Source organism: Prionailurus bengalensis, chromosome C1, assembly GCF_016509475.1.
Source record: "Prionailurus bengalensis isolate Pbe53 chromosome C1, Fcat_Pben_1.1_paternal_pri, whole genome shotgun sequence".
NCBI lineage: Eukaryota > Metazoa > Chordata > Mammalia > Carnivora > Felidae > Prionailurus > Prionailurus bengalensis.
In genome coordinates this window covers 151,876,374-151,902,886 of record NC_057345.1, presented here as the reverse complement: position 1 = coordinate 151,902,886, position 26,513 = coordinate 151,876,374, and the positions used below count along the sequence as shown (strand labels likewise).

Below are 26,513 nucleotides of genomic sequence, written 5' to 3'. Positions count from 1 at the left end.
TGGCCTTATGGATGACAGTAATACCTAGTAAAGACAGATAGATTCCATAGTTGTTTTCATTTTTAGGAAATTAAGAAGGGGACCTTATAATAACCAACCCAGACAAATGTAATTTTGATCCATTATTGTCTAAACATATCCCAACATCTATCATTCACAAGACAATAATGGCCTTACTTAGTATAAATTCACTTATTCTAAATATATCCCAAAACCACACCAAAACACTTGAAAGAGGATTTGGGGGGTGGAGGGGAGAAGAATAGCAGTAAATTGTAAAATGCTCCCTAAAATGTGAGGTCTAAAATATTTTTAATCTACTAGGAATGAGAATATTAATGAACAGGTATTCTCATTATTTGAATATTTAACAATAATATATGGATTTAATACTTGGCTACTGAAAGCTCTTTGTGCTCCATGGAATAAAGATGTCATATTAAAATGAATAAGACTATGATTAAGTTCCTACACAAAGGTTAAAAAAAACCATTATGTTCCAATCTACTGCCAGTATGCTAGATATATTTGGATTATCCAAAGATATTAAATTTTTATTTATTTTCTGGATAGAAATGTTCACAGACAATCTACGAACTGCCTCAAAAATTATTGTTCTCTTGAGACGCTAACTCTGGTTTGCCTTGAAAAAAGTGTATCTTCAGAATAACTGAAAATTTTGACTCTTACTTGTAATCACCCTGACCTGACTGACATAGACACAATAGTAACCTGTTAGTAACTATCTCACTATTACATAAGTGAGAGACTCCTTATGTTTTCCTGGTGATTGCTTCCATCAGAGGGATGTGGACTAGGAGAAAGTGAGAAGGATGAAATTCCAATTGAAAAACAGGACATTTAAACTCAAAGAAGCTTACAGAGAACCCATGAAACTCATACACACAAAGATCATCTTAGAGTCCCCTGCGTGCGTTTGATAAACATGTGCATATTTTTTTATTTGGGGAGGATCATTTCTGAGTGATTTGTTAACTTATCAAAGTCACAATTCAAAATAGATTTAATCCAGTATTTATTTATTCATTTATCATTTACATCCCACCTAATCCCCAAAATATTTTGAGGTGGTTACGAACTATTACTTAGTAGTTAATATTTGTAGGTTTGATAGCACTTTCTGTTAGACTACTGTTTTCTAATTAATTACTTATTAGGGCATAAAATAGTGTCAATAGCTATGATATTACTGTGTAATAAACGTGCTTTTAGCAGCAAAAATCTAAATCCGGAAGTGGGAGGTCATTGCAGAGAACAGTGCAAGAGCAGCCCAGATGTACACCAGCAACTCTCGGAGAGCAGATGAGTAATGGATACTTCAAGTCATGTCAGCAACAGAATCTGTGGAAGAACTCTGGAGAAGCGAAGATACCGGATATTGGTGACCTGGGAGGATTTAGGAAGCAGTAAGGAAAAGTGAACTTCGAAAAAAATCTAAGCTATGTGGCATGTTACACCTGAGACAGAGAGAGAGAGAGAGAGAGAGAGAGAGAGAGAGAGAGAGAGAGAGAAACCACCCAAAATAAAAAGACAGCATTTGAAAATATGAAAGCAAACAGAAGGAGTAACCACGCTTCCAGTAAAGGGAGAAGGAAAAAAATTGTTTGAATCATCTCAAATTATGTATGGAGGCTGAGGAAGACATTAAAGGACCTTTCCTCAGAGACAAAACACAGATAAAGGGAAAGAACAGAGGAGAATTAAAATGCATAGAGTTGTCAGAAACTCAAAAGTCAGCTTAAAGGACACAGTGCAAGCATTCCAGGAAATGGCCTTGAGAGGAAGGGGGTACCAATCCTGCAAAGCCTTTGCCCTTGCCTTCAATTATAATGGAGGCTGTGTGCACATATTCCCTGAAGACAGACCCTCCCAAGGTTTTCTGATTTTCTGCTCACACATTGCTTGGAGAGAGACAAGCTGTCAAAAAACGATAAAGAACCATTTTGAGAAATAAATTGAAGCTTTCATCTCTTCAAAGATGTGTGATTAGAAAAAATAAATCATATGGCTCTTTCAAATTACAACCATAAAAATAAAAAATACTATTATATACATCCTACTTGCATGTAATGAGATAGGTTCTATAAGACTGAGTTCTTGGTATTTATTTTTATTTCCATCTGAACTTGAAGCTTTCAACAGGCCCTTTTAGAAGGGGCCACTGACAGTTTTCTTATTCATTCTACGAATCTGTGAACACATTTTATGCACAGCAAATGAAAGACTAGGTAAGATAAAATGGAATGATGTATTCACTGTGCTGGTTTAATAGTAACAAAAATGATTAGTAAATACTGGGAAATCAAATTTATTGGCATTACATAGGTGTTCACGGAATAGATATTCAAATAAATAAATACATACATACTCAAATAGGTATTTATTAACAGGTACTCAAAGTATAAAAAAAATTACATCTCTAAACAGCAATTCCTGACACAAAGGACAGTATATCATTTGGTCTTTGAAGTCCCATACAAGTACTTTTCACTGACCTTCCAGTTCGCTGGAGTTCAGGTCCACTGTGTCCTCCGTGGGGCTCTGCTTCCCCATGAGCGGCTGTTCCATTTGGTACAGCAGGAATCTTCCTCTTCTCCTGCAGGAAGTTTTTTGTTTTTGTTTTTTAATTTCAGGTGCTAGTTGTAAATAACAAAAACAATTTTTTTCCCTTGAGGCAATATGCAGAGTGGCCAAGAACCCAGGCTCTGTTACTTATTTGCTACATGAACTCTAATTAAAGTTATCTAATCTCCTAATGCTTCAGTTCCCTCCTCCATTCACGAGTGGTAGTAACAATACCTATCAGCGTGGTTGAGAAAATTAAATGAAGTGATGGACATTTACTCAGTCTTTCAATTAATCTTTATTGGTGCCTTGTGTGCCATTCATTGTTACGGGTGTTAGAAATGCAAAGGTGAGGGGCGCCTGGGTGGCGCAGTCGGTTGAGCGTCCGACTTCAACCAGGTCACGATCTCGCTGTCCGTGAGTTCGAGCCCCGCGTCAGGCTCTGGGCTGATGGCTCAGAGCCTGGAGCCTGTTTCCCATTCTGTGTCTCCCTCTCTCTCTGCCCCTCCCCCGTTCATGCTCTGTCTCTCTCTGTCCCAAAAATAAATAAACGTTGAAAAAAAAAATTTAAAAAAAAAAAAAAAGAAATGCAAAGGTGAGTGAGAAAAGGCATTCTATTAGTGGAGACAAGCAAGTCTCTAATGTCAGGTAGACATTCAGCTATGAAGACAATGAAGGAAAGGAAGGGGACGAAGAGAGACCAGGGTTGGCGAGGTTGGAATGAGGAGGCACTAGTTACGGTGGTGTTGTATGCCTGGCATAGTTCAACTGTTCAATCAACTTAAACTATTATCGCTAGCTATTTTTAAAGGTGGTTCCCTGTTATTCTGGCAGATATCTTCCTACCTAAGGAATGAATGATTTACAACATGGTTCTTTCTGACTCACGGAGATCCCAGACTCTTACAAATGGAAACTTCCATTCGGTCATTGAAAAATTAACTGAGGCTTATGGAAGTGCTGTCTTATCACAAGCCTGTTCCACCCACTTTTGTTGGTGACAGAGATTTTTAAAAATCATAAAATCCTCCCTATTGGTTATCCTAGAGGATGCCAATGTGTTCAAAAGGGCTGAAAAGTATCATAAAAATTTTTTTAAGTGGTGCAGTTAAAATATTTACTTCACTGCCATTCCAAAATAGTCTAAGCATGTGAATTAGCAAATGATCTTATGTATAATAGGACATTTAGGAAAGTGGCACAGGTTTAAAACATGAGAAAAATAGGTTTTGAAATGCACAAAATAGAGAAAAGTTCATTGCTTGATATTTTTACAACTTCCCAGGTATATGAATAGGTACAATGAACAAAAATTCAAAGATAAAAGAGAGGATGTCTGTCAGCTGATGGAGGAACTGCCTTTACACATAAATAGCTATTATATAGAGTAAAGGGCTTTAAGGGTGGCCTCGGTACCCTAAATACCCAACAGTCACCCAGGGAAATGCTTCTTAGCTTCCATAAATCTCAGAAAGCAAGTGATATTATTTGGTCTCCTGGGTAATTATCCTTTACTGGCTATGTCTCATTGTCTTACAGTGGAAAAAGCTATACATTGATAAGGCAAATGATAAACCATGAAATATATTAACCATTCTAAAGTACCTGTTTCATCAAGGAGTGTTCATCTTATAGTAAGGGGGAAAGGTGTGTGAAAAGAGATGTATGAACAATACCGATGAATATTCTGAGGAAAATACAGGAAATATTTTTTGTTCAGAAACACATGTATTTTGTTTTTTTAAACAAATTAAAGAGTGTATATATATTTGACTACTCAACTTATGCAATCTACTAATTCAACCAACCCATATTTATTGAAAGCCAATTTGTGTCACTTACTCAACCCCACCATTAAGACACCAGTGGACAAATCAGGCCTGTGGAACTCACCTTCTAATGGGGAACCCAAACAATAAACAAATAAACACATAAGTAAATTAATTCTACAGTGTGTTAGATTAAAACCTATGTAAAAATGAAAATTTAGAGCAGACTTAAGAGGGGGATCTGAGGTATGGGGTGGGTGGGTAGGGAGGAAGGAGTGGCAATTATAAACAGAGCGGTCAGGTAGGATCATTGAGAAAGTGTCATTTGAGAAAAGCCTAAGGGAGCTGAGAGAATAAGCCATGAGAATAACTGGGGGATATACAGACAGAAAGAACAGCAAGTGAGACAGTGTCAAGGCAGGGGTATGGCTGTAGGGTTTGAAGAACAAAGAACAAAGAAGCCGACATTGTTGGAAAAGAGTTCACAAGGAAGAAAGTCATAGGAGTTTACTTTGAAGAAATAAAGGGAAGCCAGATTGTATAGATTTAGTAGACCATTGTACGTATTTGGCTTTTATTCTCAGTGAATTGAGAAAATGTTGTAGGGTTTTGAGGAAAGGAGTAGCATGGTCTCACTTGGAGTCACTCTGGCTGCTGTGCTGATAACAGATGTTGGGGGACAAGGACAGAAACAAGGAGAGTGATAAAAAAAAACTATTTCAATAATCTAGGAGGAAAAAAAATGATGGTAGCTTGAACTAGGATGGCAGCAGTAGCAACAATGAGAAATGGTGTAATTCTGGATAAATATTAAAGGAAAATCCAAGAGTATTTCCTGGAAGAATGGAAATCTAAGAATAAATTTTAAAAATGAGTGTTTTTGGCTTGGCCAACTATAAGTATGGAGTTAAGACCTACCAATAGAGGCAGGTGCAAATGCAACAGACCTTGAGAAAAGATCGGAGTTTCTTGTATACTTCAGGAAGTATCATATTGCCTTTTCTAATATAAATGCAAAGATGAATACAGATATAGAAATGAGACAATCTACAATTCAGTTCAAACTTTGGATATGTCAGGTTTTAGATATCTATAAGACATCCAAGGGGAGACATTGGCATGTGGATAAATAACTCTCAAGTTCAAGGTAAACAGTAAATTTGGGAAAGGATTTAAAGTTATAACATTGGATGATATTACTAAGAGAATGAGTGTAGGTAGAAAAGAAAATATGAGCAAAGACTGAGCCCTGTATCATCTCAACATAAAGAAATCAGGGGAAAAAAGAAGAAACCAGCATAGGAGATTGAGGAGTGACCAGTGAGCTAAGAGAAAAACCAAGAGTGTGGTGTCTTGGGAACCAAGCAAAGAGAGTACAAGAAAAGGGGAGTCATCAACTCTGTCAAATGCTGTTGACTGGCAGGCAAATAGAATGCAGACTAAGAACTGACTATGGGATTGAACAGTGTAGAGATCCTCAGTGACCTTCATGTATGTAGTTTTAGTGAAGTGATGGGGCAAAAGTCTTATTGGAGAAGAGGAATTGGAGGCAGGTAGTTCAGAGAACCCTTGTGCCATTTGGTTGCAGAGGGGAAAATAAGGAATGGATGAGTAGCTGATGGTGATAGCAGTATTAAGAGGTTTTTTTTAAAGATTTGCAAATTAATAAGGTTTTATGCTGACAATAATGACATAATAGAGAACAAAAGGATTGATGATATAGGAAAGAAAGAGAATTGGTGTAATGTCTTTGAGTAGGTTTGAACAGATGGGGTCTAATGCAAAGGGAGAATGCTGACTTTGGATAATTCAATAATATATAGGAAAGCAGAGTATGTGGGAGTAGATGCCTGCAGGCAGGTAGATGTGGTGGTGGGAGTCTATGGAAGTTCCCTTTAAGTTATTTCACATTTCTCAGAGAAGTAGGAAGCAAATCTGAAAGTGAGAGTCAGAAGGATGTGCTGAAGATGTGAGGAGAGAAAACAGGTGTGAAATAGTCATCTAGAGAAACTTATTGGACCAGGGAGATAGGATGATGAACCGGCAACATTAAGGGCCCACTTGAGGTATGTGGTCATGAACTAACGAGATTAGTCAGTGTAGCTGTTTTCCTTCAGCTACATCCAACTGCATCAATGCAGGTACAGATTAAATAGTTGGATTCACACAGGGTTGTGGTTTTAACAAGCAAGTAATTGGCGTGAGAGAAAAGCAAAGAAGTTTATGGTATACACAAGGGAGTGATTATAAGGACCCACACAAAGTTCTAATTTTCAGGGTTATCCCTTGAAGTGGACAAGTTCTTCTCCTCTTAACTGAGAGAAAAAAGTATTAAAAATTCTGTGACTTATACATTTCAAAAGAACATAAAAACCACGGAAATTATCCCATGGAGGAAAACAGTATTTAAATAGTATGAAGTCAGAGTGCTTAATATCTTTTAATTTATCTTGCTCCATTTAGTGAAAGAAAACATAGCTCATAGCATCTATTATTCAATTACAACATACATTTAAAAAATACTAATGTTGTAAAGAAGCATAGCAGAACCCAAGTGCCTTGATTCTTAATTCGATGTTCTTTCTACTATTGCCTCTTAATATTCTGAGTCCAGTAATTAATCCTGATTTTAAAGAGTCTCATAAAAACAATTTTAAAAATACAGAGCTCCCAGTCCTCCACTTGCCTCAAAAATGTCATTTCTCAAAGGCAAGATGTTTTCAAAAATGCTTGACTTCAGTCTTAATGTTCAAAAAACTAAATGGTATTAACAAGTGACTTTTCAAGTCTCACTCATTTTCAAATGTATTAATATTTTCACAGAATTTTTCCCAAATAAAATCAATTAAAGAGTTTCTTTCTTACCACTTCAGGAAGCATTATATTGTCTTTTTCTAATATCATAAGTGCAAAGATGTTTACAAGTACAAAAAATAAGTCAATCTATAACCCCAAAAATTACACTTTCAGCAACTTCTTTTATTTTAGTAGATCAACTGAAACAATGTGGCTGCAGGTACAGAACCACAAAATTGTAATTGTTGAGAAAAGGAAATCAAATAATCTTTAATAATTATGAAATGACTTCAGAAATAAGACATCAGTGTGTATTTCTTAAATCGATAGGGAGATTGAGATTTTTTTCCCACCTCTGGCTAACCAGGAGAACATTCTATGTCCGGGTCTTAGTCAACTAGAGCAGTAAGGTCAGGCAAGTTGGACTCCACAGGGACAAAAGCCCTAGGGAAGGCTGAGTAGATGACATCTGTGGGGGCTGCAGGGGGCATATTCAGTAGGAACAGACGTGGCAATATGAGTGGCCTTAACAAACATTTGGCTACAAATCTCAACAAAGTCAGGCCTGTAATTTAAAAATGACCCCAAATAATAGCAAAATAATAGTCTTTATTTTTACCTCTCTGGATTATATAAGTGAAATGCACACTGGAGTTTTAATTTTTACAATTTTTATATCATACATCCACACAAAGGTAACATGAACATAAGAATTCTAATTTAAAAATTCTGGGGTGCCTGGGTGGCTCAGTCGGTTAAGCATCTGACTTCGGCTCAGGTCATGATCTCGCAGTTTGTGAGTTCAAGCCCCACATTGGGCTCTGTGCTGACAGCTCAGAGCCTGGAGCCTGCTTCAGATTCTGTGTGTGTGTGTGTGTGTGTGTGTGTGTGTGTGTGTGTCTGCCCCTCCCCCACTTGCACTCTGTCTCTCTCTCTAAGATAAACATTAAAAAAAAAAGTTAAAAAATAATTCTTCCCAATCAGAAATAAGATTAGCAGTAAGGGGGAATTTTCTATCTGATATGATTAAGCCATGCCTTTAAATTTCCTTTTTTTTTGGTAATGCTTTCATTGCTTTATTTTTAAAAATACTGATCCACCTGGAACTTGTAAATGTTCCAATTTAATGCAAGACAACATTAAATAAATCTTGACATTAAGAGTACATACTTATCAAAAAGAATATTATTTTTTTTACTTTTTTTTAAGTTTTTATTTTAATCATCTGGTGCCCATCTTCACAAGGGCCCTCCTTAATCCCCATCAACTATTTCAGCCATTCTTCCACCCACCACCCCTCTGGTAACCATCAGGTTGTTCTCTATAGTTAAGAGTCTGTTTCTTTGTCTGTCTCACTTTCTTTTTTTTTTCTTTGCTCATTTGTTTTGTTTCTTAAATTTCACATGAGTGAAATCATATGGTATTTGTCTTTCTCTGACTGACATATTTTGCTTAGCATTATACTTTCTAGCTTGTTCCATGCTGTTGCAAATGGCAAGGTTTCGTTCTTTTCTATGGCTGAGTAATAGACCATTTTATATTCACCTCTTCTTTATCCATTCATCTATCGATGGACACTCGGGCTGCCTCCATAATTTGACTATTGTAAATAATGCTACTATAAACATAGAAGTGCGTGTATCCCTTTGAATTAGTGTTTTTGTATTCTCTGGGTAAATAGCTAGTGGAGTGACTACTGGATCATAGAACAGCTCTATGTTTAACTTTTCAAGGAACCTCGATACTGTTTTCCACAGTGCCGCACCAGTTAGCATTCCCACCAACAATGCAAGAGGTTCATTTTTCTCTACATCCTTGCCAACATCTGTTGTCTCTTGTTTTTAATTTTAGCTATTCTGACAGGTATGAGGTGATACCTCATCACAGTTTGACTGGCATTTTCCTGATGATGAGTGATATTAAAAATCTTTTCATATGCCTATTGGCCATCCAAATGTCTTCTTTGGAGAAATGTCTGTTCCTGCCTTCTGCCCATTTTTAATTGGATTATTTGTTTTGGGGTATTGAGTTTTATAAGTTATTTATATAATTTTGATACTGACCCTTTATCAGATATCAAAAAGAACTTTAAAGCATTAAAGAGCTTTGAAATGTCATTAAAGTTTAATTTCTAGAAATACAGCAGAATAAACATTCCTACTTAATAGACTTCAAAAAGTCTGAACTGTGAAATGTTCAGTGTGGCAAGGTGGATTGAATAGGCAGAAAACAAGATCATGTGACTTTGTTTTTCAACAGGGTGATAAATGATGTCACCTAGGAAAAATATAAATTATTGAGAGCCTTACTGTATACATTTTTATCTAGTTTCCACTTGGTACATTATAAAATGGCAAGAACAAGCAGTAAGAAAATCCAGACACACAGCAAAATTCGATCTTTAATTCTTCGATCAGGTTTCCCACACCAAGCTCCATACACAAAAGGAGGAGAGAGGAGGAAAATGCCAATGACCCCAGAGAAGCCATGGTGATGGGAGTGTTGTGTCTGGGCTGGAGGTTGAATTTTCTTTCCTTTTTTTAAAAAAAAAAAAAGTTTATTTATTTTGAGAGAGAGAGAGAGATAAAGGCAGAGAGAGAGGGAGAGAATCCCAAGCAGTCTCTGCACTGTCAGCACAGAGCCCAATGCAGGGCTTGATCTAAGGAACTGTGAGATCATGACCTGAGATGAAATCAAGAGTCAGATGGTTAACCGACTGAGCCACCCAGGCAGCCCAGGCTGAGTTTTCTTAATGTTCACCAATTTCAAAGTAATATATCAAAATATGGAAAGATAGCAATGGGCTTTTCTCAGGCCATATTTTACATGTTTATTAAAATTTTAATTTTCCTCCAGTATAATATGTTTTAAGGTGGGTTTAAAATCTTTCCAGGCATATGGGACCATTTGATTTGGTAGCATATCATCAATATATCAAATTTCTCAGTGAAGTGTGTTGGATAGCATTAAGACTCTGTAACTTCATATCCCTACCTTCTTAGGTGCTATATAGGTTCTGGTACCAATTCCAATGTGTTCCCCATTGAACCAGGGGGTTCTCCACACCAACAAGCAATACTACAGATACTAGCTGGGTATCCTACAATCCAACTCAACTCTGACACTATTTAATGGGACACAGCATCAGATTCCACTATTAAGGGTTTACACCTGCAAGATTGCCCCCGTCTCACCCCAAGTTGCCACCTGAGCTTCTGACTGAGTGGCTATAAATCAAAGATTCCCATGACCCTCTCCTCAGGCTCAATTAATTTGCTAGAGCAGCTCACAGACCTCAGGGAAACATTTTGCATACAGATCACTGGCTTATGATGAAAGGATATAACTCAGGAACACAGCCAGGTAGAAAAGATGCACAGGGCAAGGTATGGAGAAAGGGTGAGGAGCTTCCTTGCCCTCTCCAGACATGCTTCTCTCCCCAGTCTCCACATGTTCACCAACCTGGAAGCTCTCTGCTCCCTGTCCTTTTGGGGTTTCATGGAGGCTTCATTACATAGGCATGATTGATTAAAACATTGGCAATTGGTGACTGAATGCAATCTCCTGCCCCTTCCACTTCCTGGAGGTGGGAGGGTGGGACTGAAAGTTCTAACCCTCTAATCACACAGTTGGCTCCAGTGGCCAGCAGCCCATCCTGTGGTGAGTTCCAAAAGTCACCTCATTAACATCTTGCTCCTCACTTAGGAAATTTGAAGGGGTTTAGGAGCTCCATGCCACAAAAGGGAATGAACACCAAATATATATATATGTTATTAAAAATCACAATAACACACAATTTAAATCATCTTGAATCTTTTCAATGAGTTATACTTTTTTAGTACATGTATTTAAAAGACAAAAAAAATGACGGGATTTTTAAGAGTATTTTCAAATATACATACCTGGGAAGGAACATTTTTGGGAGGCTCTATACGAATGCTTGGATCCCATTCGCCAGGAGGAAGAACAGTAACCTGATCTAGAAATTCATCGATTCCTGATACCAAGTCATTGCGATCTTTAGCTTTGTAAGCAACATCATGAAATACCTACAGGAGGAAAAGATAAAAATAATAAATAAAGATAAAAAGTAATCATAAAATCTTAATGTGTTCAGTGTTTTCATTTCCCAGTTATCTTACATGTGATTATAACAATTTGAAGAACTAGGCAGCTCTAACTAAAAAAAGTTTTTAAACTATTATAATTTATTCTACGAATGCACACAGATATAGATTTTTCTTAGAGTGCTAGAATGAATGTTGAAATTTCTGAAACAAAAGTAAGAAAAAGAGAAAGGAGTATGAAAGGAATCTCATTCAGTTAGAATTAAGGATTCAAGCTTGGCAAAGGTTATTTTTGTGTGGCGAAATCAAACTTTCAGAAAGAAGCCCTTGCTTAAAAACAGAGATAAGATTTATAGAATATATTGAAAATTTTAGCAATACTTATACCCTGAAACATATAAACTAACTTAAAAGGTTATTTGTTTTAATTTTTAAATAATAATAAAGTTATAAATGAGTGTTTTCTGAATATATATCACATCATCTATACAGTATAACAAGCATATTTCCATTCAAAATGAGTTACATTTACACACACGCACACGCGCACGCTGTGGTAGTCATTTATGCTATTGACAGACATCACAGTTCTTCTCGACATAGGGTAAGATGTCATTCCTTGCCTTCTTTGATAGTGGGATTAGGTGTACCCCATTTAGGTGCACATATGCCAATATCAAATGGAAGTTATGACAATCTGCATGTAATTTAACGCATTGTCTTTTGTCTGCCGTAGTGACTGAGATAAAGCAGGGTGAGGGGGAGCTTCTATGGGCCTGGGTACCTGAGCGACGATAATCTGCAGAACCCCTCTGCTAACTTAGGACAGACACAGGCCATCATAGAAATAAATGCTCACTGTTTTAAACCACTGAGATTGTAGGTGGTTATTCCTGCAGCATAACACAGAGACAAATGGTATATTTAACATAACAAATGAAGAAAGTAAAAATAAAGATACATGGGATAATTTAGTCTATATTAAACATAATATGAATATTTCTGATACTTTTTGTATTTCATATAATATGAAATGGAGCAGACATTTGAGGCTTGGGGTTACTAAATTATTCTTATGCTGAGTTACATATTACACTGACCACCTTTTCTAAAATTTCCAGGGAAATTGTGCTTTCAAATATTCTACTTTTAGAACATTTGTTTTAGTTTCTGGTTTGATACTCAATCTAAACTGCTGAAGAAGAGATTATGATTATTTTCAAAGGCTGTTGCTTTACTTTCCAACCAAGAACTTTTCACAGATGATCATTGGTATGATAAACATATAGTCTTGTTTTAGGACAATTTGAAGACACCAAAAACATATTAATGGTTTAGTTGTATTTTGGGAAAGATATTTTTTCTAAATATTGACAACACTGATTTCCTACCATAAGCCACTGAGTTTATAGCTCAGAATATCTCTCCTCTTCTACAGAGTTTTATATGATCATGAGACCCAATCTAAACATTTAAGAGTTGCAAATGTTCTTAATCCAACAAGAGTTTAACTACTTTACTGTTTCCCTGCTAGTAGCAACTCTCTTGAAATCTTTCTTGATTTGACCTCTTAATTAAAAAAATTGTTTCGGGGCGCCTGGGTGGCTCAATTGGTTGGGCTCCGACTTCGGCTCAGGTCGTGATCTCACAGTTTGTGGGTTCAAGCCCCGCATTGGGCTCTGTGCTGACAGCTTGGAGCCTCGAGCCTGCTTTGGATTCTGTGTCTCCCTCTCTCTCTGCCCTTCCCCCACTCACAGTCTGTCTCTCTCTCCTTCAAAAATAAATAAACATTGGGGTGCCTGGGTGGCTCAGTGGGCTGAGCCTCTAACTTCGGCTCCGGTCAGGTCGCGGTTGACAAGTTTGAGCCCCGCATGGGGCTCTGTACTAACAGCTCAGAGCCTGGGGCCTGCCATGGATTCTGTGTCTCCCTCTCTCTCTGTCCCTCCCCCACTCATGCTTTGTCTCCCTTTGTCTCAAAAATAAATATAAACATTAAAAAAAATAAATATTTAAAAAAATTTTTTAATTGCTTCAAAGGATCACATGATCTTATACCTGCTTTAGATATATGAATGTCCAAATTCATTCAGGGCAGCTGATTTCCTATTGTCTTCAAACTCCTCAGATACCACAATTTGTTTGATTTTAAATTTAAAACATTCTTTACTATTGATTTCCTATCACCAATTTCCCCAATAGCTTTATTTTAAAGGGCTCTTCCCCCTTCTCTTTGTTTAGCTAACCTAACATTCTGATTTCAACATACATTTGACTTTTAAGAGAAGCCTTCCCTGATCCCCTCTCAAACAAGATTAGACATCCTGTTAATACGTTCCTAACACCTTGTCCCTTTTTTTGATAGCTTTCACTGTAATTATAATTATTGTAATTCATTGTTAATTATATAATTAGTTGTTTAATGCTTATTTTTCCTGCTAACACATGAGCTCTGAACATTCATTTAATATTTATCAAACTATTTATATGCTAAGGATACATCAGTGAATAAAACCAACAAAAATCCATTCCCTCATGGAGCTTACATTCTAGTGGGAGGGTAGAGATGGAAAATAAACAATATAAGGAGTGTATATATTTTGTTGGAGGGTGGAAAGTCCAATATAGAAAAATGAGGTAGGAAAAGAGAATAAGGGTATGACGGGGGGGTGCTATAATTTTAAATAGGGTGATTAAGGAAGACCTCAGTGAGACATTTCAGCAAAAACCAAGGTATTGGAAGCAAGAGCTCTCCAGGTAGAGGGTATAGCCAGTGCAAAGATTCTCGGGTGAAAGCATGCATGTCATATTTGAGAAGTAGCTAGGTGGCCAAATGCTGGGAAGGAATGAGCTAGAGGGAGAGCAGCAGGAAAGGTCAAAAGGGCAGAAAGTCATCCTGGGATTTTTTAGATCTTCATAAGAATTTTCACTTTTACTCTGAATGAGATACGAAGCTATTAGAGGGCCTTGAGCAGAAGCCTAGCTCCTGCTGTTGTCTCGAGAACAGAAGGAAGTAGGCAAGGGCAGAGAGAGCAGTAGGAGTTCTATTGCGATGGTAGAATAATAATGGTGGCATGGGCCAGGTGATGAGGGTAAGAACCAGGTGATAGCAGTTCAGAAAGTCAGAAGTAGTAGGATTCTGCACATATTGTGAAAGTAGAGGCAGGCAGATTTACAGATAGATCGGACTTGAGTGTGAAAGAGGAGTCAAGGATGACTTCAGGGTATTCCATGAGGCCAGTGCCCAAAGCTTTCATTCCTACCACTTTATCTCCAATATGTAGTAGGCAATAAATATATATTCTTCACAATAATAACATGAAATATTTACAATTATTGTCATTCCCAGTTTGAAGATGAGGAAACTGAGGCAGAGAGAGTGGAAGTTAACTTGCTCAAGACCACACAATGAGGAAGTACCCTTTCCTTCTTTCTTTCTTCTTTCCTTTTTTCCTCCCCCCGCCCACCTCTCTTCCTCTCTTTGTTTCTTTCTCTTCTTTTAAAATATAGGAGAGTCTAGACCATCTTTATAAGGAGATAGAAATGATAGAGTAGGGAAGGAGAAACTGATAATGTAGGAACCATAATTAAGGAGCAAGTTTCAATGCAGTGGAAGGGAAGAAGGAAGGATACAGAAAAGGAAGCTGAAAAAAAGCAGCAGTGAATTAGGAAGAAACCTCAATAAATGTGTTTGTTTCCTTCAAGCCTGCTTTTAATATTTTTGGACCTTTATTCTTCTATGTTTTTCTTAGAATAAGTTTATCAAGCTCCTTGATAAATCCTGTTGGGATTTTGATTGGAATTGCATTGATTTCTCTTTCACCACCCCTGCTTGCCCAAATTGTTGCAGTGCCTCTCAAGTGGTCTCTGCTTTTTCCCTTGCTCCTCCACAAGATACATCATGTCATTTCTTTTCTCAAAGTCTTTCATTTGCTTCCCAACTCCAAGTCCCTACAGAGACTGGCCTGTTGCCTCTTTGACCTCATTGCCTACTGCACTCTCCCTTTCTCCCTCCTGCCCAGCCATGTTGTCCTCTTTGCTGTTCCTCAGATATTCCTGGCAAGCTCCTGTCTCAAAGCATTTTCCCTCATTTATTCTTTTGTTTGGAAAGTATTCCCTCAGATATCTGAATAGCTTGCTCCTTCTCTTTTAGGTTCCTGATTTTAACTTGCAACTGTCTCCATTCCATTCCTATCTTCCTTCCCTGCTTTGGCGGTTTCCTCCAAAGCACTTATCACCACATATCATACATTTTACTTTTATGTATTAGTCTGTTTTTTCACTAGACTATTAGCTCAATGAAAGAAAAGGCTTTTGTCTCTTTTGTTCACTCATATATCCCCATCAACTGCAAAAGTGCCTGATAAATAGTTCACATTCAATAAATATTTATTGAAGGAATTAATAAAGAACAAAGTGAAGAAGGAATTCGACCTAATAGAGACCAAGACTCATTATAGTAAGAATACTATAATTAAAATAGTGATGGCGCAGAGATGGATGGGGGTTTTTTGAAAAGCACTTATTACCCACCATTGAGTAAATGATGGACTAACCAATAAATGGTACTAAGCCAAGTGATTATATAAAAATGAAATTGGATCTTTACCCATCTCCCATGCAAAAAGCAATTCTAGGTATATTAAAAACTTGTATATGAGAGATAAAGTAAAAAACTCATTGTACATAAAAGAATGTATTTAAGCAATAGTTCCTATTTCAAAATTTAGTTTCAAAACAAAGCACACAATTAATTTTAGTTGTTCTTCATGAAAAAAAAAAGAAAGAACAGGTATTCAACAATGTCAAATGCCAATAGGAGATCAAGTGGCACTGAGTACAGAACATGGAATAGTATATCTGGTAAATAAGGACCTTACTGAAAGCAGTTTTAGCACAGTGGTGCCAACAAAATTCAGACTGTAACACATTGAGATGAATGAAGCTAAGATATCAAGAACTAGGTGAACACTACTCCTACAAAGCTGTTGAGATTCAGATTCAGTCAACAGTTCTTCAATGGTAGATGCTATATGAAGCAGTAGGTATTTCATTTTCAGGATGGAGGAAACCTGGACACATATTTGATATGTATTTCTTAAATAGCTACTGTATTTGGGCATGTTCTCTGGTTGAACAGAAAAGTCAGTGCTGACTCAAAATCTGGGTAACAGAGAAAACTGTTGGCTCAAAAGCCAAGAACAAGAAAAAGAAAAATGATGTCACTCTCAGGAAATTTTTTGTTTTTGTCTTTCCTTTTGTTTTCATAAACGTTATTTCATTATTTATGTTAACATATATTGATTTTATTTCATAAACATTATTTCAGTATGTTAACATATATTTATATTATTATTGTTTTTAAATGAATTTCATAAATACAGATTTTTAAAAATTCTCAGTTTTAAGTTCTATTATGATAAATATTGGCATGCTAGTTATATAAACAAAAAGTCTTTGGTGTGCTTAATAATGTTTAAGAATGGGGGGCGCCTGGGTGGCACAGTCGGTTAAGCGTCCGACTTCAGCCAGGTCACGATCTCGCGGTCCGTGAATTCGAGCCCCACGTGAGGCTCTGGGCTGATGGCTCAGAGCCTGGAGCCTGTTTCCGATTCTGTGTCTCCCTCTCTCTCTGCCCCTCCCCCGTTCATGCTCTGTCTCTCTCTGTCCCAAAAATAAATAAACGTTGAAAAAAAATTTAAAAAAATAATGTTTAAGAATGGAAAGGGATTAATACAATGGTCGTAGTGCCAATAACCAAAATCATATGATTTATCTCTAGCAATGCTTAACGGAAAGGAACAAAATAGATTACTCAATTGATTCTTTTATTTTATTTATTTTTTTTTTAATTTTTTTTTTCAACGTTTATTTATTTTTGGGACAGAGAGAGACAGAGCATGAACGGGGGAGGGGCAGAGAGAGAGGGAGACACAGAATCGGAAACAGGCTCCAGGCTCTGAGCCATCAGCCCAGAGCCCGACGCGGGGCTCGAACTCACGGACCGCGAGATCGTGACCTGGCTGAAGTCGGACGCTTAACCGACTGCGCCACCCAGGCGCCCCGATTACTCAATTGATTCAAGATCAGGTATTGCTAAGAGGACTAGCACATTCAGTCATTAACTCATTTAAAAAAAAATTACTAACCCTGACTGAAGACCAGATGCCAGGCTAGCTAAGTCTAAAGATACAAAAGGAAAAGACAGACTATGTATGTACAAGAAGTTTCCAGTATGGAGAGGAGAAAAACAAACAGAGCTCAGGCAACAAAAAGTTTTTTTGAGCACCTGACAACATCAGGGCACAAAAATGAATAATAAGTGGTAACAGCTGTCACAGAATTTATAGTTTGATACTGTAATCCGATTCATCAGTTCTTAACTAAACTTTATGAATCAAACTAAATTTTGTTCTTAATGAGTGTAATTATTCATTGCCTTCAAAGCAATTAGATAAGCAGAACAACTTGTCTACCTGTGTTTTGAACAACAACAAAAAAGTGCTTTCTCTTTTAAAAGAGAAAACATTTAAATATTTCTTGATATTCAATTAATGCACTATTATAATTAACATGCCCTTTATCGTTAATCACCCTCGTCTTCTATAGTAACTTTCTGGCTGAGTTTCTGCTTCTCTATCCCACTGGTGAGAGTTACAAATTACTCTAAAACTAAGCTCTAAACTTTCAAATCTAAGGGATTTATGTTTGAGCCCTCATTAGATGGCCAATGCTTGTTCTCAAATTGGGTAGTTCTCTTTAATCAGGGAAATAGATGGAAATCCTTTCTTTCTCTGCTATCACTCTCACCCTAAAATTTAAAAAACATGGATGTTTCTCTGTTGTTCCACACCCAGTGGATTAGTTTTTAAAAACTTTGGAATTGAAATCTTTCTGTTGAGAAAGTCTTGACGCCTAATTGGGGAAAGGAAGAATTAGGAAGAGAGATACGTTGAGTATATATGTACCTCCCATGACCCAACGTGTCCCTCTTATCGTATAACCTATCCCATGCCCCAGAAACAGCTTAATGTAATGTCCTAATGTCTTAAGATGTGGAAACATAACACAAAATACATGTGCATAAAAGTGACAGTACTTAAATTGTGGACTACAAATCACAGTGGCATATATTTTGCAATGCTGTAAAAATTGTAAAATATTAATCATTATGGAACCACTTAAAGCAAAGATACTGTGTCTTCTCATGAGAGTTCTACTAGAGCAAGTGGGTGGTCCTCCTGAAGCCCTTTTTTTTTTTAACTCCCCTGTCTTCTCTCAGATGTCCTCAATAAAATGACATTCACTGTAGTGGACCGAGTAGTGTCCTCTCAAAACATAAATCCACCTGAACCTCAGAATGTGACCTTATCTGGAATAAGGGTCTTTGCGGATATAATGGAGGTAAAGATCTCAGGATAAAATCATCCTAAATTAGAGTGAGCCCTAAATTCAATGACAGGTGTTCTTGTAAGAGACAGAAAAGAAGAAAACACAGAGGCACAGGGGAGAAGGCCACATGAAGATGGAGGTGAAGACTGGAATTTTGCCACCACAAGGCAAGAAATGCCAGGAGCCACCAGAAGCTGGAGAGACAAGGAAACATTCTCCCCTAGAGCCTTCAGAGAGAATGTGGTCCTACTGACACCTTGAGTTCACACTTCTAGCTCCCCAAAATGTGAGAAAATAAATTATTCTTGTCTTAATCACCTAGTTTGTGATAATTTTTATGGCAGCCATAGAAAACTAATACACTCATTGATTCTCAAACGGATGAAAAATATGTTTTTCTTCTGGTTTTTGGTTTCCTATGTGTAAATATCAATAACAAATCCATACAAAACCATAAAACATAATTTAGACAGATATAATAGAATTTATATCAAACCCTAAAGTTCAAAATTTCAGATTTCATAAACCTAAGGAAAAGTTATATAACAATACTAATTTGTTTTTTTTCAAATTTTCAATCCAAAGCCATGTATTTCAATAAATACATTAAATTCTTTAGATGAGATTCTAGAAAACGTATAGCCTGTTTATTTACTACTAAATTTTGAATGTATGACCCTTCTGTGGTCTTTTGTACTTGCTCTTCTTTAACAATTAAAAACAATAAAAAATAGATTTCCACAAGGTGCTGGGGATACAAGAAACCAGTTATATGTTAGCACTTATGTTCTTATTTTCATGATCATACATTTTTGAGACATATACCTCTTTGAGAAGCTGCTAAAAACTTTTTTCCAGTCCCAAAAAAAGTACATACAAATTTTTTACACAGAAAAATTTGTGTGCTGTATCATAAAGATCACAGCCCCCTTGAAATCCATCTGTAGCTCCTCTAATGGTTCAAAGACTCTCAGGTTAAGAACATTCAGGCAAAACTGTAAAGAGAGTTGATAGATGTTGCATAGATTTTGGTGTCATATATACTATTCAGATACACTGTCACTGTTTTCTCTTGAGGTCCTAAAATTATTTTGCCCAAAATAATTACAAGGTTGTAATGATATTAACAATGGCACTCACTTTAGCAGGACATACACTATAAGGGAATATTAATAAATATCTTCTAAATGTCACTAAATAAAGAATTTTCTCTAGAGTATGAGGTTTTAAAGCATTATAGTCATGTGTGTGAATTTATTACCCCTTTCAAACAAATTTTTTCAAAGGAAATTTTATACTGGAAACATAGAAGAAGGGGGATTTAATAGAGAGAAATCTGATTCACAACAAATAGTCATGAATACAGGAACTCCAAAAGTTAAGTGTACCTAATGGGGAAAATGTTCCCAATGAACTTGAATAAATACCTCATCTGTCATTAGGGTTGCAATTGATCTGCCAATCTCATGGTACTGTTGACCCTTTCCCAGGGGTCCCAGAAGAATGAACAAAAATCTGTAATTAAGAAGAAAAAAAAACAAAAAGTTTCAAGGTAGAAATATAAAAAATAACTTTAATAGTTACAGAATCACTCAGCTTAAAGGACTTATTTAAGATGGGGGATTTGATGTAAAATACTTACATATTTTTTCACAGTTTATTATTGTTTGGAAACATTTTAAGATGATTTCCACTTATGCTTAAGATCCCTAAGCAATGGGAATCCATGGTTATTTTGATCTCAGTATTTTCCCATATAGTTACCCTTAGAGCCTACATGATAGTGAGAATCTTAAGGATTGTATAATCCTTAGAGGAGGAAGGTGAGAAAACTAAAATATGATTAAGCTTTTCTGAATTATAAGGAAGAGAACTCACTAATATTCAAATTGTAGCATCAGGTAAAGAGGAAAAAGGTAACATAATAGTATAAACAAAGAAAGAACATGGTCAAAAAAATAGCAGTTATATGTGCAATTTACATTAAATAAAAAAAAATTGTCAGGAATCAAAAGATAAATTAGGCAGAAGAAACAGGGAGTTAATGATCTATTAATTCCAATTATGGAGGAATATAAATACTGGCTACATTGTGATATTCCATCTAAATTAGACTGAAAGTCTAGCAAACTCATCGTCACAACTGGAGCTTTTGAAGAAATCTATACACACTCTAGTTTTGGAGGACTCTAGCAATTGTCTCTCAAAAAGGTCAATGCTACAGAGAAATTGAGAAAATTTTAAAATGCCCTATATTCTGCAATATAATTCAGTGGTATTAATTTGCTAAATGGTTTATGTTCTTACGTGTGAAGACTAAGTAGCTTTATAAGGTGTACCAAATCAGATACTATACTCCTACCTTTCATTTAACTATAAACTTTAAAGATTGTACATGTTTTTACACGAAGCATATATTGCACAGTCTTAGAGAGTCTGACATCGATTTTTTTGTGTTAGTTTTACCTGAACCCAAGTCAATTTCTACTATACAGAAATGTCTACTACACATTTAAAAGAGGACCAGCTTACTGTGGTGGCAGGTGCTTTATCAACTATAATACTTTTAAGAAATTTTATAACCTATGTACATCTTGCTGTTTTTCAGGTTTCCACTTCATGGGCTATTTATAAAGCCCTAAAAAATTATTTTCTGACATTTTTACTATGTGTGCTATTATATTCATGGTGTGCCCTTTGTCCTCCGAAGAAAGAATAATTAGGAACCTCGAACAGCTTTCTTTATTCTACTTGTCTAACTAATCTTCTTCCATTTTTCACCTTTCCAAACTAAATAGTCTAGTCTTTTTAATCTCTCCCTTACACAGTGGCTCTACTGTGCCCCTAATTTTTCCTCCATTGTTCTCTACACATATTTTGCTATGTCAGTATGAAATGAGGTCACCTAAACCTTGACAGTTTTCAAAGTGAGGGTATGTAACCCCATTAAGGCTTTTCTCTACTCCTGGGAATTTTTCTTTTCTCTCCTTTGAAATACAGGAACTATCATTGTCATAAATAGCATCATTGACGCAGAATTTCATCAGACACCTTCCTAAATGGTGGAACAAGAATTCACTGCTTGGAGGACTGAAAAGGAATTTTAAACTACTAAAATAATACCTCTACAATTAGTAAGTCTGATATCTGACACCTGAAGTCCAAATTCCCAGAAACTCTGAATAGGTTGCAAGTTGTATATAGAAAAAATGCGGTCTAATCAGAGTCAGATGCCACGCTAATGTGCTCAAGTTTTCTTCCCTCTTTTTAATAAAAGTTGGCATGTATCAGAAGTCTTGGGAACCCTCCCACAGGATGAACGGACACTTCTTCCTACAACCTGAATGGTAACCAGGGTCCTGCCTCAAATCTGTTCCTGTCACAGATTCAGGGATGGGGTCACCAGATCCCACTTCCCTTTGCTGAGCTCTTATGGAATGAGGCCTCTCCTGGCTAAACTAGTCCACATTTTTGGAATATTTTATCCACCAGCAAAGCACAGAGTGATATAATATGCTATGTTTTTAGTTAAGGCCAAAGATCCATGGAGGAAACGTATTTTACAAACCAAGAACCTGAACTTTTCATCATTTTTAAATTGGCTGAGGCATTCAGTGTTTGGAAGTGGAAGGATACTAAAGCATCTGGAACAGTTGCATCAATCAGAGGGCACCAATCATGGGGGAAAGGGGCCCTCCTTAAGTATGTTTTGCTATATGAATGCAGATGGAGTAAATAGCTGTCTGTATACAGGAATCACATTTAATGGGAGGGAAAGGGAAGAAAACAAGCTCCACTGAATGAATCGTTAGGAACCTAACATGCTGAAGTTAATGTTCTTTTCTTTTTTCCACAGTTTTGCCCATGGACATATATTTTATTTATAAAATAGAGATAAACTATAAACAATGTAATTCAGTTCGTATTATCCTTAAGTTGTTAGTTTCTATGTATAGTTGAATGAAAAATATGTTTAGGTAATCAAATTAAATTTGCACTTTTGATTTGACTTCAACAACAGTACCATGATGCTACTAACAATAATTCTTCAGACTCTGCATGGGAAACACATATATGCCTGGGATGGAAATAACACTACATTAGATAGAGCAAGGCCTCTCTTAATGATGGCACTTGCATGTATTTGGAAGGCATACTAATTCAAGCATAAGCTATGAAACTTTTACCTTTCTGAGTCTGACCACACTCATATACAGGATCCTCTCTTTAGCCCACAATCAATTTTTAGCCACATTGCAAACCTTGAGGACAGCCCAACACTTTACCCTTTTTATCAACATTATAAGAAAGGATTTGTATGGTGATATTGACCAGGGTATTCAGAGATGAGGAGCATGCCTAACAGAAAACATCAGAGTTTGAGAGAAAGGAGGAAAGAACAGAATAATTTTTAAAGTATTTTTCTCCTCTTCCACAAACAAGAATTTTGTGCATTTCACATTCGTTTCTAGGAGAACTTTCAGAGGAAATTATACTTATTTACTCTTTGTTTTCTCGTTTTGGTTTTGGACAATTTCTTTTACCAAAAAAAAAAAAAAATGGTTTCAGAAAAATGCAAAAGATGCTCTTATACTTTTTACCTGGTTGGAATTGGGACTTCAGCCAGGCCTTGAAGCAATACAGCAGGAGACAACCTCACAAACGCAACCACAGTTCGATCCAAGAATTCCAATTCCCCAACTAAGATGTTTGAAGCTTCAGCACCTGGAGGAATCTTTTTCATAAAATGCAGATCAACCTGAGAGCATCACAAAGTAAAATAAGATAAACCAAAATCTGCTAAGTCATATCCCAGCACAGTGCTTCACAAGTGGTAACCCATCAATAAACATAGGTGAAATAAATATAACTTATATAAATAATATGTAAATCAAGTTTTAACATAGTTAAACATCTCATTTGCCCTTTAAAAATAATAACTTTCTTCTTGTGTGTTTTTCGAAGTTCTCATATAGGAGGTGAATACTCTACTTTCTCTATTCAATGTTTTTAAAAGAAGCTTCTTCAGCATCAGCAATCTTGAAATTTTCAGGGAGAAAAGCATATGTGCTCACTTAGATGAATATATTTTAATCATCATTTAATTAGCATTTGCCAATAGGCTTAAATATTTTTATATTACATTATCTTAATTTTGTGACAAAATATTTCAACTAATACTCAAAATATGCCTATTTCAAAAGAAATATAATCATGTTTCTCTTTACAGTATAAATTATGATTTTAGTCTATCTTTCTTCTAGTTTTTCTATATCCTTCACATTCTATACTTGGCCTGACCACTCTTCAATTTTCATTTCTCATCAGACATTAGAATTTAAATATAGCAAAGTAAAGAAAACAATAAATGTATTAACATTTGACGTTGCTGAACGGGCAGAGTTGAATTTCTGATATGAGATGTCTGTGGTTGAAATGAATGAACACAAAACAAAAGCGATCATTTACAAGAAAAAATGCTTAAAAGGCGAAGTCTGAAAAATGATTGTAAAACACTCTCAAAAGTAAATATCAATGTTTAATGGTCAGGGCCTCAGTGAAAATTAAGCAATGACTTTAAAGTCAATTTCACAAGGCCTATTTCTTGTTTCTAATTCATTTGAGTTGCTTTTTATAGATACCTTTTTGTAGGGAGAGTAAGAGTATATCTGCTATAGTAACTGGTTTATGCTCTCATGTGAATGAAATGGGGGCCCAAGATCAAAGTCGGAATAGGTGCGAAGAGAGAAAAGAGCTTCAGTAAATATAGGTGAGGCTTGGATTTTTTTTCTTTTGCAAATTTAATGATTTGAAAAGATTTTTTCTGAGAAGTTTACAATGAAAAAAATTAAAACTTTTGGATGAGGACCTTAGGAAGTCCACCGCCAGACTGTAGTGACTACATTTAATATGTTGCTTTCAGAAATCAAGACCTCCAAGCTACTTGGAAGGATTATAACTACTTAATTTTTCTGTAAGATATGAGTGTCATAAAACATAAATCCTATTATGTGATGTATACATTTTATCACAAGGATTAAACATAAAAATAATCTTCAGTACTCCACTAAAAATAGTAAACAGAACCAATGTTCTATTTTAAAGAAAAAGAAAAAATGATTTAACAAACCAAAACTGCCTATAAAAAATTATGACAAGTATTATAAATTGCAAAATTTTCAAACTACAAATATACTTCCAAATATAAATCTGTAAACTCATAAAACATGTACATTGGGATATCATATGCTAAATATTTTCCTTTTATAGAATCCTTAATTTATAGATACAAAGTATTTATTTACCTTAATACTGGAAGGTTAAATTTCATGGGAATTTTTATCATATTTTTGTATCTATTTTTCTAGCTAGAAGAAATGCACACTTTGAAAATGCTTTAAATTGGTAATGCTTTACAATTTTATGATAATGCATACATTTTCAAGAAGGGAATAAAAGATACACTATTAGCCCTGTGAGAAAAACATAGTATATTTTCATTCTTCATAAGTCTTTTAGAGCCTAACAAACAACAAAGTTTTTTTCTCCCAATGGAAATAACAATTATACAATGTTAATACACTGGAACAAAATTTAAACTAAGAAAAAAGCTCTTTAAGAAAATCTACAAATGATAAATAGGAATTATATTGGTAATAGCCATCATAACTTTACTGAGAAATTTAAATTCCACCCAAAACTTTCTATAAGTTTATTTATTGTTTGGCAAATGTCATAGGCTTCACTATTGAAGTCTGTGCCTCAGACTGGTGGCAATCATACAAATAAATGCCTTAAGATGCAATTTAATTAATTAAGGAGTACATAGTGTGCTAAAAATAGTCAAATTTACAAAAGGAAATATATGGTCCTAGCATTTGAATTATTTTTGTATTACATAATATCTAATATATCTTGATTTATGTCTGTTGTTTAGAAAAAACATTAAAATACACAGAATTTGAGGTTTAGCAAATTTATCTTTTGCTTTGAAATGTAATAACTTATAGCTTATCTGGAGTAGCCATTATATTATACTCATTACATTCTATTATTCTTGGAGTAGTCATATATTTGGGGGTAAGAGATTATATAACACATCATCTAATTATATTATTGCATTATACAATTACATATTATATTGTTCCTGGATTAGCCCTATATTTTTGTATTTGTGCTAATATACTGTTCATAAGAACCTTATCTGACAATCAAACCTTTTAATATAACAATTGTCTCCAAGACAATCCTCAAGTGGACTCAAACACTTGGAATGAGCATAAAGAAACCCTGGGATTTTCTTGTTCTCTGAACAGGACCTTGAAGAAATCAAGCTATACTCTTATGAATATGGATGTACACTCAGGCTTCTGGGCTCTCCAGACCTTTATGCCGAGAAGGGAAAGATGCTTTATGCTGGGCATTTTGTACTTAAGCCGTGGGTGAGAAACAGGTATATCTCTAGGGAACAAGGTTAGACAGAAGATCATGGTGAAACAAGAAGTGTCTGGACAAGCCACATGCTGAGACGGGAAGGAAATGCTGATGGGACTTCAGGGAGAAAGCTTAAGTCTTAAGGCCATTATAGAAAGCACAAGAAAATTAATAGGGATTCTCTGGGGGAGAAATGGTGTTGTGACACTAACCAGCCAGTGATCTTGAGCAGCTCTCTTACTCTCTCTGGGATTCAGCTTTCTCACTTTCTAAATGAGAAGATTTCCAAGGTTTTCTACTGTTCAGGGATTTAATAATCCAACTCACTGTAGTACGTTTCACATACTAAAGACAGATGCAGAGGAAAGTTCTCTCTACATAGAAAATAATATGAAGTCCTCTTTGGATCTTTTGAAATAAAAGAAACATTACCAACATCTGAGAAACACTAAAATAGTCATCTCCATGTCAG

General features: G+C 35.8%; 1 protein-coding gene across 7 annotated transcripts in view; it reads right to left on the bottom strand.

The window, feature by feature from the left end:
• Positions 1 to 26,513, bottom strand: part of SLC4A10 (solute carrier family 4 member 10) — a 297,649-nt gene that overhangs the window by 77,822 nt on the left and 193,314 nt on the right. For all 7 annotated transcript variants that reach the window (XM_043576897.1, XM_043576896.1, XM_043576894.1 and 4 more), the window contains 4 exons: positions 23,209 to 23,366; positions 20,035 to 20,122; positions 11,054 to 11,200; positions 2,517 to 2,617 (listed from right to left, as the gene is read on the bottom strand). In XM_043576897.1, the coding sequence (XP_043432832.1) occupies positions 2,517 to 2,617; positions 11,054 to 11,200; positions 20,035 to 20,122; positions 23,209 to 23,366 (494 nt within the window). The remainder of the gene's footprint in view (positions 1 to 2,516; positions 2,618 to 11,053; positions 11,201 to 20,034; positions 20,123 to 23,208; positions 23,367 to 26,513) is intronic.